We start from the raw sequence: 22,494 nt of genomic DNA, 5'->3' as shown, positions 1-22,494 counted from the left end.
TTTTCACCAATTATTATTTCACTTAATTATTGTGTTTACCATGTTAACAAAAGCAATAAGTAAAATACAAAAATTCATGGTATCTTTCATCAGTTCAAGTTTTAAATGAAAGCCTAAAACAATCTCATTTATTTAATTTTTAATCCTAGAATGACAATTGTATAGAGGAAATTACACACTGTGGAAGAACTAAGACGAATTTTGATCAGCACATGCTGCCATGCAGCATAATGACAATAATGACATCATGTTTTTCTTTTATCATATTTACATGTCATATTTTATGTTAAATAAATCAGCCCAGGGGCCGTATTCCAGTAGCTTCTTAAGTTAAAAAATAACTTAAGTTGAAATATTGCGCAATATTTTTTCTTATCTCCGCCATTTTTTCTTTAAACATAAGATTTCACTTAAGTTAAATTCTGGTAGCTTCATAAACTTAATACATTTCTTTACTCTGTGTATTTTTTCTCATATATTAAAAAGTAAGTTAACTTCCTTTAACTCTTAAAGGAATTTCTTAAAGAGAAATACTAAGCGTCTCATGTTTAGTTTTTGACATTTCAAATTTAACTTAAGAAATTTATTTAAGAAATTTCTTAACTTAAGTCAAAAGTTAAGGAGCTACTGGAATACGGCCCCTGGTCTTAAGTTGTTGTTTTTTACAAGACCAAAAAATTGAGTACAATTTGATTAAACGTACACAAGTCTAGAGTCAAATCTAGATAAGTTCATTTGCCTGGCATGAAAACCTCAACAAATTCCCAAGGCTCTTAGCATATGTTTGTATCTGTATGCATAGTTTTCTCTGCGAAAGTTACGGCATTAATGCATTTAAGAATGATCAGTGGAATTCAACAAAAAAACTAAGTTTTTGAGAGCATTATTTGTTTTGTGAGTTATTAATCAAAGACCACATTTCTGTTTCTCATTTTCCTATGTTCAGTAATGCTGACCTTGACCCCCTATCCACCCTATTAACAATACAAATCAGTCTCAATTTATGAGATGTGAAAATGTTTTGTTTCCTTAAAATAGCTTAATTTTATTGTGTAATTGATATAGATATACATGATATTTTAGGTAAAGGTAACCATGGACCCATTCACACAAAATCCACATTGAAGACTTAATATAAAAATATATATGTATTACATTTTGTCTGAGAATTATTCATTGGATTTTTAAAAACTATTTTTGAATCATTGACCATGACCTTGGTCATATCTGCCCCATATTCAATCCTAAGCGAGAACTCGATAAAAAACATCTTAAGTGTAAAACATCACATGTCTTAAAATCTGTAATGTTGATTCTACATGAACCCAAACTCAAGGCTTTTGATGTTCCAAGAACACTTAAGTACTCCCAGTTCTTACTCTGTTTGAATCTCGTCCTTGCAAAGGTGGATCTTGCTAGCGGGGTGTTCTCATACTCTCCACTGCTGTTTGTACCAGTGCCTGCAGAAACAAAATAACACCAGGAACTTAGCATTGGAGTTTTGCTTTAGGAAAACAGGGTTTAAAACAGCCCACGCAGGCTAACCTGAGACAACACTAACTGCTTAATCGGTATTTTTTGTTAAAAGGAAGTTTCTTCTTAACAAAAATTCAGTTAAGGCAGAAAGTGTCGTTGCCTACATGCCTGTGATAATCTGGGACAATGCATTTAGCCCTGTTTTTCAAGAGTGTGGCTCATTTGTTTCTTATGAAAATCAGGATTTTTACAATTAACTTTTATATGTACACAATTGAAATACAAAGTAGTTAAAACTAGAGCTTTGTCACAGACGTGACGAATACCCACACATGCCGCATTGACACATAATATTTTGCATGTCGTCTTCACAAAAAGAGCGGACACTATGCTCAATTTTTAAAACGCACTTAGTGACCCCTTGACCTAGTTTTTGACCCAGAAAGGCCCATGTTCTAACTTGGCCTTAAGATCATCTCCATAAAACTTCTGACTAAGTTTGGTAAAGATCGGATGTAAACTACTTGAATTAGAGAGCGGACACCATGCTGAATGTTAAAAAACGCACTAAGTGACCTAGTTTAAGGCCCGGAATGGCCCACGTTTAAACTCCTAGAGATCATTTAGATAAAACTTGTGACCAAGTTTGGTGAGGATTGGATGAAAACTACTTGAATTAGAGAGCGGACAACATGGTGAGGTTTAAAACGCACTACGATACCCCGTGACCTAGTTTTTGACCTGGCATGACCCATATTCAAACTTGACCTAGACATCATCTAGATACAACTTCTGACCAAGTTTAGTGAAGATTGGATGAAAACTACTTGAATTAGAGAGCGGACAACATTGTGATGTTTAAAACGCACTAAGTGACCCCTTGTTTTTGACCCTGCATGACCCATATTCAAACTTTCCCTAGACATTATCAAGATACAACTTCTGACCAATTTTGGTGAAGATTGGATAAAAACTACTTGAATTAGAGAGCGAACAATATGGTGAGGTTTAAAACACACTAAGTGACCCCGTGACCTAGTTTTTGACCCGGCATGACCCATGTTCGCACTTGACCTACACATCATCTAGTTACAACTTCTGACCAAGTGTGGTGAAGAACGGATTTAAACTACTTGAAATAGAGAGCGGACACCATGCTCAATGTGTAAAACGTACTAAGTGACCCTGTGACCTAGTTTTTGATCTGGCATGGCCCATGTTCGAACTTGGCCTTCAGATCATCTAGATAAAACTTCTGACCAAGTTTGGTGAAGATCGGATGAAAACTACTTGAGTAAGAGAGAGGACACCATGCTGAATGTTAAAAAACGCACTAAGTGACCCCGTGACCTAGTTTTTGACCCGGCAAGGCCCATGTTCGAACTTAGCCTTAAGATCATCTAGATACAACTTCTGACCAAGTTTGGTGAAGAGTGGATGAAAACTACTTGAATTAGAGAGCGGACATGCTGAATGTTTAAAACGCACTAAGTGACCCTGTGACCTAGTTTTTGACCCGGCAAGGCCCATGTTCAAACTTGGCCTAGACATCATGTAGATACAACTTCTGACCACGTTTAGTGAAGATCGGATGAAAACTACTTGAATTAGAGAGGGGACAACATGCTGAATGTTTAAAACGCACTAAGTGACCCCGTGACCTAGTTTTTGACCCCGCAAGGCCCATGTTCGAACTTGGCCTAGACATCATCTAGATACAACTTCTGACCAAGTTTGGTGAAGATCGGATGAAAACTACTTGAATTAGAGAGCAGACAACATGCTGAATGTTTAAAACGCACTAAGTGACCCCGTGACCTAGTTTTTGACCCCGCAAGGCCCATGTTCGAACTTGGCCTAGACATCATCTAGATACAACTTCTGACCAAGTTTGGTGAAGATCGGATGAAAACTACTTAAATTAGAGAGCAGACAACATGCTGAATGTTTAAAACGCACTAAGTGACCCCGTGACCTAGTTTTTGACCTGGCAAGGCCCATGTTCAAACTTGGCCTAGACATCATGTAGATACAACTTCTGACCATGTTTGGTGAAGATCAGATGAAAACTACTTGAATTAGAGAGCGGACACTTATAACGGACCAACGGACAGACAGACCGACCGACAGACAAGTTCACGCCTATATAACCCCTACTCTTTGTTTGTGGGGGTATAACAACTGGTATTGTGCCTTTAATACATTCCACCACCAGTGTCTCATGCTTATACCAAGCCATCCATTGATTAAAATGCTTGATATATTTGTTGCAACAAACAAATATTCAAGATGTTCGCAAAAAAGTTTTTTTTCTAAGCATTTCAATTAATTAACCCTTTGTATATGTAAATAAGGAGTCTTTGGGAGCAAATTATTGACTACTGACTGCTTTTCAATCTCAGATGAACAACAATGTACTAATACCCCCACATAGCTTTGGCAGCAATGGTGAAGGGCAAAAAACTCAGCAAAATAACTCACTGCCGTAGAAAGAGTCCTGTACATCTACACTTTTTGGCGATAACATAATTTCATGTTTTTACTTAAGCAATTTATAAGTAGTTGACAATTCATACTTTAAGACTGAAAGACCGTATGATTGAATGACTTCAATGCATCCAAACTCAATTTTTGTTTGGGTTAGGTCAACTATAGTACTGTTGGTTTATAGTTAACTATAAATACCTCTTCAGACACTTACCAACTGCTGCTTCCTCCTCTGCCGCAAGGTCTATCCTCGTCTTCACACTTCCCGAGGGCGTGCTCATGTTGGCCTTCTCCGATGGCTCCTCCTCTATCACAGGCATGGCCTGCATGGCCGACCTTCGACCTTGAATAGTCAGTTGACATTCAAAGTTAATTAATTTAATCAATTGGGATTGTGCTTATTATAAATATGGCTACCAATCTCTTATGCTAATAAAAAGCTACCAAACAACTTATCTGCACCATAGACTTGTTGTAACAAACAAGCATTTCAAGATGTAAGTTAAACACAAAGAAACCTTGAATAGTCTTTGTCTCCGGAATGGTTGAGTACAGCTCAAGCATGTGATACAGCGTCCTCCAACATTTCGGAGTCTCCGCCTTGATTTCATCAAAGATTGTCTTCTCAGCTACCGCTGGTGACGAGGTGTCTGCCATTTCCACATGGACAGAGTCACTGAGGTTCAAGCTTCGAGGTGGAGTCAAGGGATCTGACCTTGCCCCTGGGGACTTGAGGTCATGCTTTGACCCTTTCTTGGGATCTTTTGTGAATAACGTATTTGGTTTTTTCAGTGAGGTGGTGAAGCTGAGCCTGTCTGGTCTGATTGACTCGAATGGTAGTTTGAATGATGACAATGACGGCTTATGTCCACCTTTGTGCAAATGTTCTGAAGATCGAGACCTAGTTGGTATGTTTGTCTACAAAAGAACATATAAATTAAACATAGTTTGTTTTACAACTAATTGGACAAGAGCCCTACTGTGCTCACCCCAAAGCAAAACAAATTTAACTGTTCCAAGCTAATACTGAATCACTATAGCCATATAAGAAAAAGTGCCAACCTATTCCCAGTTCTTTTTCAAGGGAACCTAACTGTTTTCTAACTCGGCCCATATATCATTAAAAACAAATGTTCTGAGAAAGTTTTATTATGATTGCGCAAAATATGTGACTTCAAGAGCATTTACAACCTTGTTCATGTTTTTAAACGGACCAGAAATTATGGCGTTATGAAAATTGGGCAAAAAGTGTGACTTCCACCCAGTTGAAAGTTCTAAAGCCCTAAAACTAAACTGCGTCACCCCCTGGCAGCCATGTTTTTCAATGGACCAGAACCATTTTCAAACTCAGCTGAGATATCATGAGAACAAATTATCTGAGCAAGGTTCACATTGATTGGACAAAAAAAATTGACTTTTAAAATGTTAATTTTTATCTTTAAGTTGACCCAGTGAACTAGTTTTTGAAACCATGTGACCCAGTTCCAATTTTTAAAGAAATATTGTTGAGACAAATATTCTGGCCAAGTTTCATGAAGATAGCGGCATTAAATGTGGCCTTTAGAGGGTTAACAAGGTGAATGTTGATGACAGACAAATGACAAAAGATGATCACAAAAGCTCACCATTTGTATGTTGGCTCAGATTAGCTAAAAACATACACTAATTTTGAGGCACATCTATTTTTTAGAAGCCTGCTTTTTCCAACAATTTCCTGAAGTATTTTACTTGAATTTTCCATCTTCAAAGACAGAAGTTAAGGTATCACAGAGCAGCATTATTACCCCTTAAAATAAAATACTTAATAGCTAACACATAAACAAATAATCTACTTTGGTCTTGACAGATTAAATACAAGTAACAAGATTTATTGTTGCATAATGCTACACTATTATCCCTTAAAATAAAATACTAAATAGCTAACACATAAAAAATAAGAGGCCAATGAGGGCCTGAATCGCTCTACTGCTATAAACACTGTTCAAGTTTGGAAAGAATAAGATGGAAACTGTGTACTTAATCGTGCAAACAAGGAGATTTATTTCAAATTCAAGGGGAGATTATTGTGTACTTATTTTTCCGATACTGCTCATATTCAATAGGGTTCAAGTCCTCATTGATATAAAGATACTGTGCAAATTTGGTGATAATTGGATGAAAACTGTGGAATTAATTGTGGAAACAAACAGGATTTCAAAATTTTCTCATATTCAAGGGGAAGTCTTTCTGGACTTATTGCTTCAATATTGCTCTTTTTTAAAAAGGGTTTGAGTCCTCATTGATACAAAGACACTGTGCAAGTTTGCCAAGAATTGAGTGATAATTATGGACTTTATCACACAAAAAAAACTGAATTTTCATGTTTCTCAAATTCAATGGGAGATAATTCTGGACATATAACTCCGATATTGCTCATTTTCAATAGGGTTTGACTTATCATTCAGATAAAGACACTGTGCAAATTGGGAAGTAATTGGATGAAAACTGTGGACTTTATTACTTAAACAAGCCTTATTTCACAATTTTCTCAAATTCAAGGGGAGATAATTCTGGACTTTTTACTCTGATGTAACCCATTTTCATTAGGGTTCGAGTCCTCATTAATATAAAGACACTGAACAAGTTTGAAAAGAATGGGATTAAAACTGTGGACTTAATTGCGTAAACAAGAAAAAGTCTAACGCACGCGCGGACGACGGAAACCACGCCATGACATAAGCTCTTCCGGCCTTCGGCCAGTAGAGTTAACAAGAGATTGCCAAGCAATATGGTCTCCTACTGGTGAAACTCCAACATTGTCAGTATTTTTTTTATTTTATTTTTTATATATTTGTTGCCATAGCATGAACAAAATGAAATGACGCCCATAATCTCCATATTGCCATCTTGCATATCTATGATTCAAGTTTCATGAAAAAAATATGAAGGGCTTTTAAAGTTATCGCAAGATCCAGAAAAGTGTGACGGACTGACAAACAGACTGACTGACAGACAGACAGAGCGCAAACCATAAGTCCCCTGCGGTATAACTGGTAGGGGACAATAATCATAACTTTGGTATTTACAGATAAAATAACAAGATTTATTGTTTTATAATGCTACATTAATATAATATGGTTAATAATTATTGATAAACAAAAGCAAACAATATTGAAATTGAGTGTTTTCACACAAATTTCTGTATAGTTTATTAACAGTACATCAATATTATATTTCCTCTCTTAACCCGAATCCTCTCTAAACTAGACTTCACATGGTCACAGATGCTTACAGATTAGAAGGATTTCAATGCTGCTAGGCAATAAAGAATGGGTTCACCACACAATAAAATACCTTAGAGGAGCTGAGTCCAGATTCCTTCTGAAGACTCGACAGGCCTGTAACAGAACTCTCAGATTGAACTGTCTCCGCGCTGGAAGAAGAACCCTTCGAGTCCTGCTTGCGGTGGGTTCGTATCCAGTCCACGTTGGAGTGACCTTGTTTAAGCTCGATCCTAGTCTCGTTCACGTTTCCAATCATCGTGACGAACTGGTGGATCAGACGCAGTAGGGGCATGTCCACATACTGAGTCACACACTGCATGTTTGCCACAACATTCATCTGTAGAGTGGCTGGTTTGGCTTCAAGCTTGTGCATCGCAAACTTGAACGGAAACTTACGGAACTTATCATCTTCCAAAGACTCCTTTTTCTCGAAATCAATGATGTCTCTCATGGAGACCTTCAGGTTAAACATTTCACAAAGAAATGCTGATGAATCCAGACAGGCCTCTAGTTTAACACTTCGCTTCCCCTTTCCCTTCCCCTTACGGCTCCTCACTGAATCTGCTATCTGTATTTTCAAAACGTCCAGTCTGCCCTGCAGGGACAGATTCCCGCCAAAATTCTTCAACATGGCCGTCGGACGTACGTTCTCGACGTGCAGACCGATACTTTGCAGGAAAGGCTTAAACAAGTTCTGAGCATCTGCCAGTTGCATGATAGTTGTTCCCAGTGTGGTGTTGGCAACATTAATGTCAGTGTGGCTATCCTCCTGTCCAAAACCGCGGCCAAATGTTTCCAGGAACGAGTCTTGCCGCCTGACTGAACTCACCGGCTCTTGGTCTTCTATTGTGGTGGAGGAGAAGCCGTTGTTCTGTTGCATTTTCATCCAGCGGTAGAGATCATGTACCTTTGATCGAGGCAGGTTTGCTTGCGAGGCTTCTCCCTGAGAAGGAAGAGCAAAGTTTACTTGGGAAAATAGATTGTAGGACAAATGGCACCCAGACAATCGTCTCCCTGTTTTTTTATTTTCTGGGCAACTCCTAAATCTGTCAACCTAAAAATCGGCACCCGAAAGAGACATCCCCCCCCCATAAAAACTGCGAAAAAACAATCTTTGTGAGGAGGTGATTAATAAAGCCCTTCAACACTTCATTGGACTTTGTCAGACTGATAAGTCTTCACCGCTTATTGGTTTGAAGAAAGAGATTGCAATGCCGATTGTCCTGGTGGACAATATAATAATGTGCCAAATGTCCTGGTCGACAAATTTACGAGGTGCAAATTGTCCAGGAATGCAGAGAAAAACGCAGGGCGCAGATTGTCAGGATGCCGTTGGTCTGGATACTGAGAAAACTATCTTCCAAGCAGAACTAAGATCTTAAAACTGAGTAAATATGCTTTTTTCCATTATAAATCATGTTGCACTAGAGATTTATTAGTAAAATGCTTTAAACAGTACAGATTTTGTCAAAGTAATAATTAGAAATTTCAAAAAGAATTCAAATAGAAACTTTATCTTTGTTAAGCAGATATAATGGTATTGACTTCCAAATTTATTGACTTTTACAATAGAACATCATATACAAATGCTATATTATATCAAATCTAATAATGCTTACCCTGTATGGTGTAGATGGCAAGTTTTGAACATTGTGTGGCTCCACACTTACGCCACTTGCAGAATGAAAGCTGTAGGTGCTCTCATTGCGTAGCAGATTAGTCATGTGGGGATTGGTTTCATGCACTGGTGACTCAAAGATCCGGGCATACTGGAAATAAGATATTTGAAATAATATATATTATATTTCAAAATAATGTTTACGTAATAAGTAACAGTTGTTATAAGTAATATTTTGAAAATAACTTATATAATAAAACATTTAATTGATTTAAGTTAAAACACATTCAAAAATAAAAGAAGAACTTTTTATGTGGTATTTTTTTACTTAAAGCCATACACCTTATTTGGCAAAGTAAATTTAAGTAAAAATAAGAAACATATTTTATCTATGCCAATTAGAATATATCTGGTGGTTACAAGGTAGAAATCCATCGTTTTTAACTTAAAAACTTAAAAATAATCGCGTTTGTCGATATGAAACGGCGTATACGTCTAAAAATCCTACTTTGGTTTTAAAAGCTGTACCTTTTGAAAAATAATAAATTACTTGCTAACTAGGCTATAGATTTAATGACAATTTTGCACACTTTCAAATTGCATCTATATGTATTGATTAACATTGTATTTCATTTCAAAGTCAGAGGCAAGGTGTGTGGCTTTAATGATATATGAAATACATTTTGTTACTGTACTAACAAATGCAAAAATATGACAGTAACTTTTTTTCTATACCTTTTTTATGTTCAAGGACAGATCCTTTACAAACTCACCAGGCAAAGATCTCCTACTCACCTGTCCTCTCCTGGGTTTTTGAGCCCCAGATACCGATGATGCCCCAGAGACTGCCACATTTGGAACTGGGTCACGAGCTGCGTCATCAATCTGCTGGGAACCAGACTGCATTCTGCTCAAGCTGGGATGGGAACCAGCCTTCTTTGGTCCGTCAACTTCATCAATGAGTGACATCTTGTCGTCATCTAGCTGCAGAGAGACGTCGTCAGCCTCATCTTCGAAATTCTCAAGATTCAGACGTTCAGAATCTGGCTCGGCAAAGGACACTGTGCATGGGCGCTGCTTGCGCACTTTAAAGTTGATCTTTGAAATTTGAGGCATGTATAGGACGTTCTTCCAACCACGGGTCAAGGCCAAGATACCTTGAAGCAGAAAGAGTGACCACAGCTGAATCAATTAATAAATATTATAATTTAAAAATAAGATATTTGTCACAAACATGGCAAATAACCTCGCACTTTGTTTAAGCAAAAATAACTCAGGAATGTTCGCATCACTGTGAACAAAAATTAATCTTGCACATCTACACTTCATGTTGGTGATACATGTATATCTTGACACACTCTTTTGTAGCTCACAACATATTTAAAGTAGCAACCCTATTTTTGAACACTTTGGTTAAAGATACATTTGCATTCATTTGAAATAATAATTTCTGGAAGTTCACTTGCAATTTGGTTATAGATTGTAATGGCAAAGTTAATAATCATAATAACTTGAAAACATTTATTCCTATTAAAAAATCATAATTATGAATTTTATAATGAATTATAAAATTTTAACAGTTTTTATTTTGTTGTTAATTAACTTACCTTTCTGAATAGTGATGAGTTGAGGAATGGTATCAGAGGTTACAGCCAGCTCCACCGCGCTGGTCCCCTCGAGGTGGAGAAACTTCCTGAGCACCGTCAGCATCTGACAGGACGCGTCCTCTTGTAGAGTGCGAGAGAAGTTGGTGATCTTTGAGTACTTGCTCTGCAGAATGGGAGAGGGGGAATTATGGTCAGCCTCGTTTTGGGAAACTGGGCTAAATGCATGTGTGTAGTGTCCTCCCAGACTAACCTGTGCAGTCTGCACAGGCTTATCAGGGATGACACATTCCACCTGGACTGGCTTTTCTTTTTGAAGTGACTTCTTTTGAATGAAAATTTCTATAAAAGCGGAAAGTATCCTACCTGATTAGCCTATGCCTGCTGCTTAATGTTACTGGACACATTTACAATGGTGTCTTGTTCTGTGAAAACTGGGCTTAATTCATGTGCGTAAAGTGTCGTCCCAGATTAGCCTGTGCAGTCCGCACAGGCTAATCAGGGACGACACTTTCCGCTTTTATGGTATTTTTAGTTTGAAGGAAGTTCCTTCTCACCGAAAATCAAGTTTAAGCGGAAAGTGTCGTCCCTGATTAGCCTGTGCGGATGCACAGGCTAATCAGGGATGACACTTTACGCAAATGAATTAAGCCCAGTTTTCTCAGAACAAGACACAATGTTGCATAGCAGACAAACAATTTAGAAGCTATCACAGTTTATGGAGCCGGTAGTCATTTATTTGAAAAGTAAAATGCATATACAAGGTACTGCTATGCACCCTTAAACTGTTCCAGTAAAATGCTGCTTTTATTTCAGACATTTTTAGTAATAATTGTCATACAAGAGTCAAACCTTATATGGCATGTGAATGCTTCCCTTCTCCAGCGCTGTAGTCATGATGCAGGCCATGACGGAGTTGTTGCGATGGGTGAGTTCCCGTGCGAGGCTACGGGCCGACTCCAGAAGTCTGTCCAAGGGAGACAACCAGGCATCAATGGCCGGAGTTGCAGTACTTAGGAGATTCCAGTCATACCTTGATAAACAATCATACCAGTATTCAGAACCTTTTTTTAAGTGGTGGTTTGTGAAAACAGGGCTTAATGCATGTGCGTTAAGCATCACCTTATATTAGACGTGCAGTTCGCTCAGGCCAATCTAGGACGACACTTTTGCTTTAAAGGAAAAGTCTCTTCTAAACAAGAATACAGACTGGCGAAAAGTGTCTTCCCTGATTAGCCTGATAAGCGGACTGCTGCACAGGCTAATATGGGAGGACACTCTTCGCACATGCATTAAGCCCAGTTTTCTCTAAACAGGACTGATTTTCTATATAAAAACAAGATGTGTTTGTGAAACACTATGTCCCCGTATATGACGTTTGACCTTGAAGGATGACCTTGACCTTGACCCTTCACCACTCAAAATGTGCAGCTCCATGAGATACACATGCATGTCAAATATAAAATTGCTAGCTTCCATATTGCAGAAGTGACATTTCATGAGCAATTTGTCCCATATATTTGACCTTGAAGGATGACCTTGACCTTGACCTTTCACCACTCAAAATATGCATTTCCATGAGATACACATGCATGCAAAATATCAAGTTGCTATCTTCAATATTGCAAAAAAGTACTCATAAAATGAGCGATTTTGGCAACATATATTTGACCTCTGACCTTGAAGGATGACCTTGACCTTTCACCACTCAAAATGTGCAGCTTCATGAGATACACATGCATGCCAAATATCAAGATGCTATCTTGAATATTGAAATAGTGCAAAAGTGTACATTAAATGAGCGATTTTGACCCATATATTTGACCTTTGACCTTGAAGGATGACCTTGACCTTTCACCACTCAAAATGTGCAGCTCCATGAGATACATATGCATGCCAAATATCAAGTTGCTATCTTCAATATTGCAAAAGTTATTGCAAATGTTAAAGTTGGCGCAAACCAACCAACAGACCAACAGACCAACCAACCAACAGACAGGGCAAAAACAATATGACCCCCACTACTATAGTGGGGGACATAATAGAAGGGGCAGTTATAAGACATCATCACCTTTGAAAAGGTCTCTCGAATCATGCACTTTTCCCTTTAAACAAATTATTGATCTTTCTGTGGGGATTTTTTTCACATGGTATGAATTCCCTTTGAATCCAAAAATGGGCACTTGTTCCCTCCCCTGCCCCATGTACCTTCATCTAAAAATGGTGAAAAAGCCCTTGAATTGCTTTGAAAATAACAATCCAGAAAAAAAGATCAAGAGAAGATCCTGTGCACAACCCTAAATATTACACACAAACTTTGTGTAACTGGGCATAAAGCTTACAGGTGATAGGAATGAGGTCAGCATACAATTCTATTTGCTAAAATTTTAAAAGCTACCAATTTATTTATTTTTTTGCATCTTTTAACCAGAAGATTCTACTTAAGTATGCAGACACAAATTGATGATGTTAACTTAAAATTGTTTAAACAAGACTATTGTCAAGCAATATGGTCCCCTACCGGTGAAACTCCACCATTGTCAGAATTTGTTTTAATTGTTATTTTATTTGTTGCCATAGCAACCAGATCTTTTGACGTAGTAAAAAAATGAAATGACGTGCATAATCTCCAAATTGCCATCTATCCATGTTTCCAGTTTCATGAAAAAATATTAAGAACTTTTAAAGTTATCGCAGGATCCAGAAAAGAGTGACAGACTGACTGACTGACTGACTGACTGACTGACTGACTGACTGACTGACTGACTGACTGACTGACAGACACACAGAGCGTTTCACCGGTAGGGGACAAAAAAAACAGTTAAAAATTACTGACAAATTCATACTTTGTAAAATCAGCTTTCCGTTTGATGGGTAGAGGAGGAGGTGCAGCAAAATTGAACCAGATTGTTTTCAGATGGAGAAGCCCGCTGGAGGCATCCCCGTCTAGATCCTCATGCTCGCTCAGGCTTGCAGACACTGACGGGATCGATATACGCGAGTCCCAAGAGTGCACAGAGTTTGAACTGGAGTACTTTGAACTCGAAGGCTTTGTTGGCCCAACTCCCAAGGGATCAGTTTCATCATGAACTGTGAATTTTGCCTGTGGTTCTTTTTGTTTAGCCTCACTCTGCCTTGAGACTTGAAATTTTCTTGAAGTCTGACTTTCAGTCACAAATTTGGTGGATTGCTGAGTTTTCAAAATTGTCTGTTGTAATGTTGTATCCTCCAATAAGGTAGCTGGTGGTTTATCCTTGTAGCCCAGTCTTCTTACTGCTGTAATATCTATCTTTTCCAAACCGCATTCGAACATTATGTAGCCTATACTGCCCAATTTTTGAGACTCACGTTTTGGTGTTCCTGTACTATCCATATCCAGGTTTTCTTTGCCTACACTTTTTTGTCTCAGAACTTTCGGCTTTGGCGCAGCATCAAAAGGATTCTCCTCAGTAGAAACACCTTTTAAGGAATGCCGATCCTCGGGATGTTTTCTAGTAGGGTCTTGACTCGCCCGGCGACCCATGGAAAGTCGTCGAGGTTTCCCTTCCTCTGAATGCGATGAAGAGCTCCTCTTCACCCGGCTTGAGTGTCTACTCGAAGCGGGCGAAAATAATTTCGTTATATTGTTATCAAACTCGAACATCACCTTTGATTTCTGTTCTGGGATTGCTGTCAGCACCATACTGTCTGAAAAATCATGTTCTTTAAGAAGTCGCCTCAGCTGAAAATGAATAGCCTTTATGCTGACTGTCCCTACATCCTCCTCTCTTGATACTTCTGGACGGTCTTCAACTTCTAGATTGTCAGGTTTTCCCTTAGTTGGTGAAGATGGGGAGGCCGGGCCAGAGTGGGACACACTTCTTGACATCTTGCATGAGTGGCTATTGGACAGCAGCTGACAACGTATGTCATCGATGCACACGCCCATCAGTGAAACGCATGTGAGCTCATGAATATTATCTAGTGCGGAAAATGATATCAGGTCCTCCACAATTCCTGCTTGTAATGTGCAGATATTTATCTGAAATACATCACAATTATTAGTTAAACAACCAGACATTAAAAAGACAATGTCAGTTTCTAGTCCTGATAATTTATTTTTTCACAGATCAAACACAAAATATAACAAAATGAAAAATTTACCCGTAGGTCTTCAATTTTCAAATTAAAAACCAGATATAAAACCTGTCAGAGATTTAAACTATCCAATATATACAAAACAAGACAAGTCTTCATTCTGCTTCCAAATAAAGATTTAACCCTTTCCCACTCAGAGGGAAAGTAAAAATGGCTATGTGCAAACAGCATAAAACCAGAACAACCTGCGAGTAACTCGCAGCCTGTTCAAGTCTAATGCTGTTTGCTACTCATCAGTATCAAAGGGTTGGAAATGAAGCCTTTACAATTTGAATCAAGTAAGAAAGGTGTTAAATTAAATTTAACTTTTAAAAGGACTACAAATACGTAAAAAACGTATTTTACTGGTGAAGGGTTAAAGTACAAAGTTATACATCCAAAGAAATACACCATGCAGCACCCACCCTGGGCAGTGTGATAAGAGCCTGATAGCTGGAGGTCTTCATATCCGGCGCCCGGCTGTCTACCCCGAGCTGACCCTGGTTGCTGCCAGGGTCGCCCTCAGGTGTCTCGGGGTCATGGTCACTCTCGACCTTCTTGAGGCGGTTCTGAGACTTCAGGATGTCCAGGCAGCGGAAGTGAAGGCCATCCAAAATGGAGGACGGGTGGAGGTTGGTCAGGGCTGGGGTGACAGCCTCACACATCCTGCCAAACATGAAGTTTGTGTGCTTGTGTTAATGTGTCTTGTTCTGGCGAAAAGGGTTTAATGCGTGTGCGTAAAGAGTTGTTCCAGATTAAATTGTGCTGTCTGCACAGGCTTATCAGAGACAACATTTTGCACCTAAAATTGATTTTCACTGAGAGAAGACCTCTTTTAAAGAAAAAATACCATAAAATTGGAAAGTGCCGTCCCTGATTAGACTTGCGGATTGCACAAACTAAACTGGGTTGACCCTTGACACACATGCTTTAAACCCTTTCAGTGCGGGAACCGAATTTTGAAGGCCTGTGCAAACAGTTTGGATCCAGATGAGACGCCACAAAACGTGGCGTCTCATCTGGATCCAAACTGTTTGCTATTCTGATAGTGTTCTTTGACCCTTGACACACATGCTTTAAACCCTTTAGTGCGGGAACCGAATTTAGAAGGCCTGTGCAAACAGTTTGGATCCAGATAAGACGCCACAGAACGTGGCGTCTCATCTGGATCCAAACTGTTTGCTATTCTGATAGTGTTCTTTGAAAAAAATCGAAGAAAATGCTAATTTTAGAAATTCAGCAGAAGACATTTTAGCAGACGACAAATTTCCCAGCATGCAAAGGGTTAACCATGTTTTCTCAGAGTGCGGCTGAATTTGATTATTTGCAATAGTATTTCAGTTATATCATGGCAGTCAGTTTACTTACTAACACTTTTCCTAGGTAAGTTGCTGTACCCGTACTAAGAGCCTATATCTATGCCACTAACTGACAGGTGCCCAATGTGTATCAAAGGTAGGTGGAGAATGGCAGAATAAATTGCATGATGAGAAGTCCCCACTTAAACTGCAATCCTATGATTTGTATTCCAATGCTGTACCAGCTGAGCAAGCTCACCCAGTTGAGCAACAGGAATTGTAACTTATCACATTTTAGAAAATATTAATAGTTGGGAGTGATCTATTTGAATAGCAATCAAAAGTGCAATCAAAAGTGCATGTTTAGGAAAATCAACCTGTCTCAACCTGTTGAGAAGAGAAGCCAAAATAACTTTTACTGTAAGCTTTAAATGCCTATCTACATTGAATTCAATAAATTTTATTATACAAGTTTCGTTTTTTAACGTTTTTTAACATCACCATTTTGAGATGTGAATATAAACAAATGAAACTCGACATTTATGCTTATGGTGCGTCACTTCTATTCGTGTATGACTATTTGCAATAACAACACTGTTTAAAATGATAAAAGATGTGATTTTTTTTAACTTGTTTAAAGGGGATGATTTGACTTCACATTCAACATGTAATACAAAAATGTATTGTACTTTGTAGCTAGCGACCTGAACCAGTATCATTCGCAGAAACTTTGACCCAGATCTGCGGGTATTTGTTTAACCTGCGGATTGGTTTTTTTTTTTGGTACCCGTTGGAGCACTTGTGGAGATACTGTAAATTTTAACCATACTTGAATTATGCATTTTTGTATGTAATCTAATAAATACTATTCATACCTAAAACCGATTTAAACCCCCAGTGCATTGCTCTGGATTTTCCAAGGTGGTAATCTCTGGTTTAATAATTGTATGTGTATAGTAGGTGTCTTTTAAATAATAGTGGATAAGAACAAGAATGTCTTTCCTTAAAGACTTTCTCAAGTTTAATTGTTTTCTGTACTTAAATTGTGCTAAAAGGATACATTGGAATGTATCTACAATTATTTACTATGATTTGTGTATCATACCCTGTTTTATGGGCTGGTGGCCTTTATTCACTTACAACGTGAGTTGAGTTGAGTTGAAGGCTGTGGTGTGCTAAACATGTATTGTTTATAGTATTGGTACATTAGTATGATGATATATAGTTATTTTCAAGAAACAAGAAATATAAATGGCATTTGAATCCATTTTTTGTGCTACATCAAAAAAGATCATATCAGTATTCAATATCTTTTTTCATTCTGTTAAAATGCAAGCACAATTCTGCATATGCAAAAGTTTAATACTAATTTTCCCATTCCACATTTTCATTTCTCAGGTTAAAATAGTGAATTTTAGTCTTATAATTCAAACAAGAGATGTGTTTGTCAGAAACACAATGCCCCCTACTGCGCCGCATTGAAATAAAATTTCTATTTATCATTTGGCAGGTATAGAAATCATTTCCCTTTAAAGGTTATTACTTCCCTTGAATTTTGTCCAATCCAACCGGGGGGGGGGGGGGGGGGGGGGGGGGGGGGGGGAGGGGTCTCACAGTCAATTATGACCATGTCAGACATCACTGACAACCAAGGCCTGTGGTTTAAAAGTGATCATAGCCAGAGTTGATCATGTATCTATGGACATAAGTCCACAGGTATGTAATGAACATCAAAGAAATTATAATTATATCATTTAAAAAATAAACTTTGAAAAATCAATCATTTGGGTTATAAATAATCAAAATAATAAATCTGTACAGTAACTGTGAAAAGAACTTGGTAAGGAAATCTATAATATGAGATTTATAATTATATAAATTACTTCCCTTGAAAATAATTGTCTGTAACAAATCTCTATTTTTAGTAGCAAATAATTAAAAGCCACTACCATGACTGTAGATTCACCACTCAAAATGTGCAGCTCCATGAGATACACATGCATGCCAAATATATAAAGTGGCTATGTTCAATATTGAATAATTTTCTCCCTTTTTAAAGCTTTTTATTTCCCTTAAATCTGTATTTTTTACCGTAGACCGTAATGGATGACCTTGACCTTTAACCACAATGTGTTTGTCAGAAACACAATGCCGCCTACTGCGCCGCTTTGATTTATTTAACAAAAATATATACGTGGGCAGGTCAGATAACTATGTCCATTCAAAGCTTATTACTTCCCTTGACTTTGTTTTTTCGACCCTTGACCTTGAAGGATGATGTAAATCTTGAAATTTTACCACTCAAATTGTGCAGATCCATGAGATACACATGCATGCCAAATATCAAGGTGCTATCTTCAATATTTAAAAAGTTATGGCCAATGTTAGTCTTTTTCAGACGGACAGACAGACTGACAGACTGACAGACTGACATACTGACTGACGGACAGTTAAACTGCTATATGCCACCCTACCGGGGGCATAAAAATTGACCATTTATTTACAATTTAATATACCTTATACTCAATAAATAATCATATATTAAATAATAATTAAATGTCCGTTTGAAATTGAAGCAATATTTGAATGCCAATTATGGTATTTGCTGCCATTTCTTATGTTTTCCATTAAAGTTATACACAAAAAACACATATAAACTAAAAATATGATATCTTACTCAATATTGCTTAAGCTTTCAATGTAATAAAAGTTACTGTGAAACCATTATATATAGTCAGGCATTAATTTTCGTATATTTGGTCAGTCGACCGATTGATGAATTCAAGATCCTAACGAACAATTATGTTCCATATTTGAACAAATGAAGACTGAATTACCAAAGGCATGAGGCACTAAAATCCAACGTAATCCACGCATACATACTCCGTCTGTTACGTAATCAAGATAAATCCGGTTTTGACACAAAAGGGTGTAGATAACACAGTGTACTTAACTGACACCTGACATTGCTCTAAAATGCGCAAGCTGTACAGCTGTATTGACTGCGTTGACTTCGTTTAGGTAGAATTGTAATGATAAGCGCTAATTGTTAACACCTTTATTACACATTCTGTGTATTGTGTTTTTCAGTGTTGTTGCAGAAGAATATACAGCCTCCATGCACTGGATTAGATCCGGATCAAAGACAATAAACAAATTTTAAAGATGATGATGTATATACTTACCGTATATACATTCTCCGCATTGATTACAAATAAATACAGAACATTTTGATTTGTGTCTGGTTGGTAGCGTTTAACTACAATACAGGTGTAAAAATAGCTTGTGCTTCGCTTTATGGGCTTTCAATCGATCGTTTTAATCATTGATATCTTTTACAAGTTTTATGATACCTGTTTCAAATAATTGTTACTTGTAGCAATGGAAAACGTAACAGGTAAAGAAAAATTAGCAATCATGACGATTAGTTCCATCCAAACGTAGGGAAATTGTTTTCAGAAATTCACTTTTATTTGTGCGCGATTTTCAGGAAAAACCCGGAAAACAAGTCTTTCGAATGACTGAGTATGACGCAATAAAACATCGCTTTGTATCCCATTGCATTCAATCTAATTTAAACTCACTCGTCCATTGGTTGTTACAATTAAATCTGAACTTTGCCCTATGAAACCGCTGTCCCATAATGCACTGTTGATTTTACACTTCCGAAATAAGAATAAGACCAATTGGCAACTGGCTTCACTGTTTCAAACCCGGGTTTCAAACACTTGTTAACGATTATTCAGTCCCACTAATCCGCTAATCATAATAATGATACACTAATGGGGGCAAATTACTGATCACCTGTAACAAAAGACTAGTATATTGACATGTAACAAACAGGCCCCACCTCCTGCAAGTGACTCTCAAGTGTCCTCCCTCTTTCCCCACTACAACTTTTCGCAACCGCGATATATTTCGGACAAACAAATCGGATATTGACTGAAGCTTTTTTTTTCAAAGTCAGGAATTGGCGAATTTAAGTGCTGATGAAAACGATTTTTAAAAATATGACGAAACTTCGTGCTGGTGAAAATAAATGATTTCACAGTAACTAAATAGGCTATTGCAATGAAGCTAAAATACAAAAGGTTTAAACTTCAATATCAAACAGCTAACATCTCCATACTGGACTTTGCAAAAACAAACCTTTGGAATGACTCGAGGAGTAAGGGCGTCAGAAGAACGTCAACAGATCCTCGCAGCTTCACTGTTGCCGTTGTACGGCTTGCATTCTCCATGGTGGCTCCATCAGTACAGTCTAAAAAAAGTATTAAATATTGTAGAACACCAGGAAATATAGTTAAATAACCAGTAGCCAAAAAATCGATAACTCCGCCCACTTAATTATTTAACATATTACGCTCATTTTATATCTATGACACTCTTTGTTTTGTCCTTGCTGGATCATGAGGAGGGAATAAAGAGCTATCAGATAATAAGATCAGTTTGCTTGATTGACAGCTGGCAAGTGGACCGTTATTTCTTAAAGACACAAATCAAGCTGTAAATCACTTTAATACTGTGAAAGGATTAATTTATTGATATGTGCACATAAAAAAGTAACTATTTTGGAAATCATTGAATACATACAGTCACAAGCAAGTATTTCAACATTTCTTAAGCTTTTCATTTCTGGTCATTCTGGTAAAAGGCAGCTTACATACTTTTAAACATGTTTTAAAAAAGCTACCCTTGAATGCAAACCAAAAGTATTATCAGCATATAGGCAAAGAAGACGTGCATTACAGCTTTCAGAGGACAAAACAAAAACCTGACAACACCATAAAACCAGATTTTCATTGTTTTAAATGTATTTTTCCTTCAATGTAAGTAATTGACCAATTCGAAGCTAGGTCTGCATGAAAGGTATTTTCATACAACATATTAGCCCGATACCTCTATCCAAAATCAAGTTATTGAGTGAAAACAGATTTTCTACTTTTTAGAAACAGTGGCCTAGACGTAATCTGAATGGCTTTAAAGGATAGGAGTCCGCGCAGGCTAATCAGAGTCAACTCTTTAAGCCTAGAATGATTTTAGTTTAGAATATACTTCCTTTAAAGGAAAAAATCCATGAAATAAGGCCATTTTTCTGGAGTGCCGTTTAAATACTCAAATAGCTTACCTAGTAAAGGCTCTTCAATGTTGTCCCATGTATCTCCCTCCTCTTGTTTCTCTGGCAGGAACAGCTGATCCTTGTTTTTCAATATCTGTGTGCTGAACCCCTGCTTGATCTACATAGAATGCATGGGAAAACATGTATCACTCAGAACAGTAGATGCAGTTCGCACGCATACATTTGGGGGTTATGACATTTAAGAAATAGAACAAGAGATCTGTTTGTCAGAAACACAATGCCCCCTAATGCGCCACTTTGATTTTTTTACCTTTGACCTTGAAGGATGACCTTGACCTTTCACCACTCAAAATGTGCAGCTCCAAGAGAAGTAAGTAAGAGATTGAATGGAGAAATGATTTTTTTATTTTTTTATTTTTGACCTTTGACCTTGAAAGAAGACCTTGACCTTTCACCACTCAAAATGTGCAGCTCCACGAGATACACATGCATGCCAAATATGAAGTTGCTGTTTTCAATATAAAAAAAGTTATGATAAAACTTTAACGAAGGTTAAAGTTTTAGGAAAGAAAAATACAATGATATTTGACATTTGACCTTGAAGGATGACCTTGACTTTTCACCACTCAAAATGAGCAGCTCCATGAGATACACATGCATGGTAAATATCAAGTTGGTATGTTCAATATTGCAAAAGTTATAAAACTTTAACCAAGGTTAAAGTTTTAGGACAGAATGACAGACAGACAGATAGACAAGACAAAAACAATATACCCCTTATCTATCGATCCGGGGGCATAAAAATGTGCATACATGTATTCCTTATACGGCTCTCTTATCTACATACTGAATTTCATCAACCAAGCTTAATAAGATTAAGTTTTTCTGAGGGTCAGTTTCATCAACATTGCTTACATAATTCTTGACTTGCCGCTTGATCCAGATTTTTCAGATGGACAAACAAAACTGAAATAATGTACATATTTCCCATAGGGTTCTCCTTCCACATACTGAGTTTTATCAACATAGCATATTTTGAGTGATTTCCGGATCCATGTTTTTCGGAAAAACAAACAAAACAGACAGATAAACAAATCTGAACTAACATGCATATTCCCCTATATGTCCCTCTATACAGATACCTAATTTCATCAACCTAGCTCACATACTTTTGAGTTATCAAAATATTGAGATTTTAGTTTTCAATTATTTCCGTATCCATGGCATCTGTCATCATAGCACCAACAAATTTTGTCTAACAAAAAAGTTGTATTCATGTGTATATTCCAGATATGAACCTTTACCCATATTTCTCACATACCAAGTTTCATAAACTTAGCTTAAGTATTTTTGAAGTTATCTCAGGTTTCAGATTTTAGTTTTTTAATAATTCTGTAACCATAGCAACCAAATCTTTTTCAAACAAAAAACTAAAACTAGTGACCTGAAAATCAATAGGGGTCATCTGCAAGTCACGATCAATGTACCTATGAAGTGTCATGATCCTAGGCAAAAGCGTTCTTGAGTTATCATCCGAAAATCATTTTCTTAT

At 37.3% G+C, this 22,494-nt stretch overlaps 1 protein-coding gene across 1 annotated transcript in view; it reads right to left on the bottom strand.

Moving 5' to 3' along the window:
* Window positions 1-22,494, bottom strand: part of LOC127877959 (transmembrane protein KIAA1109 homolog) — a 151,506-nt gene that overhangs the window by 93,622 nt on the left and 35,390 nt on the right. The window contains exons 23-34 of the mRNA XM_052424284.1: window positions 20,991-21,099; window positions 20,012-20,123; window positions 14,990-15,230; window positions 13,295-14,469; window positions 11,301-11,481; window positions 10,452-10,614; window positions 9,640-10,001; window positions 8,846-8,995; window positions 7,297-8,169; window positions 4,482-4,881; window positions 4,178-4,306; window positions 1,380-1,460 (exon numbers count right to left, since the gene is read on the bottom strand). Of these exons, the coding sequence (XP_052280244.1) occupies window positions 1,380-1,460; window positions 4,178-4,306; window positions 4,482-4,881; window positions 7,297-8,169; window positions 8,846-8,995; window positions 9,640-10,001; window positions 10,452-10,614; window positions 11,301-11,481; window positions 13,295-14,469; window positions 14,990-15,230; window positions 20,012-20,123; window positions 20,991-21,099 (3,976 nt within the window). The remainder of the gene's footprint in view (window positions 1-1,379; window positions 1,461-4,177; window positions 4,307-4,481; window positions 4,882-7,296; window positions 8,170-8,845; window positions 8,996-9,639; window positions 10,002-10,451; window positions 10,615-11,300; window positions 11,482-13,294; window positions 14,470-14,989; window positions 15,231-20,011; window positions 20,124-20,990; window positions 21,100-22,494) is intronic.

This window comes from Dreissena polymorpha, chromosome 4 (genome assembly GCF_020536995.1).
Source record: "Dreissena polymorpha isolate Duluth1 chromosome 4, UMN_Dpol_1.0, whole genome shotgun sequence".
Classification (NCBI taxonomy): Eukaryota; Metazoa; Mollusca; class Bivalvia; order Myida; family Dreissenidae; genus Dreissena; species Dreissena polymorpha.
Note: the sequence above shows the minus strand (reverse complement) of the source record. Positions and strands in the feature narration are given on the sequence as shown.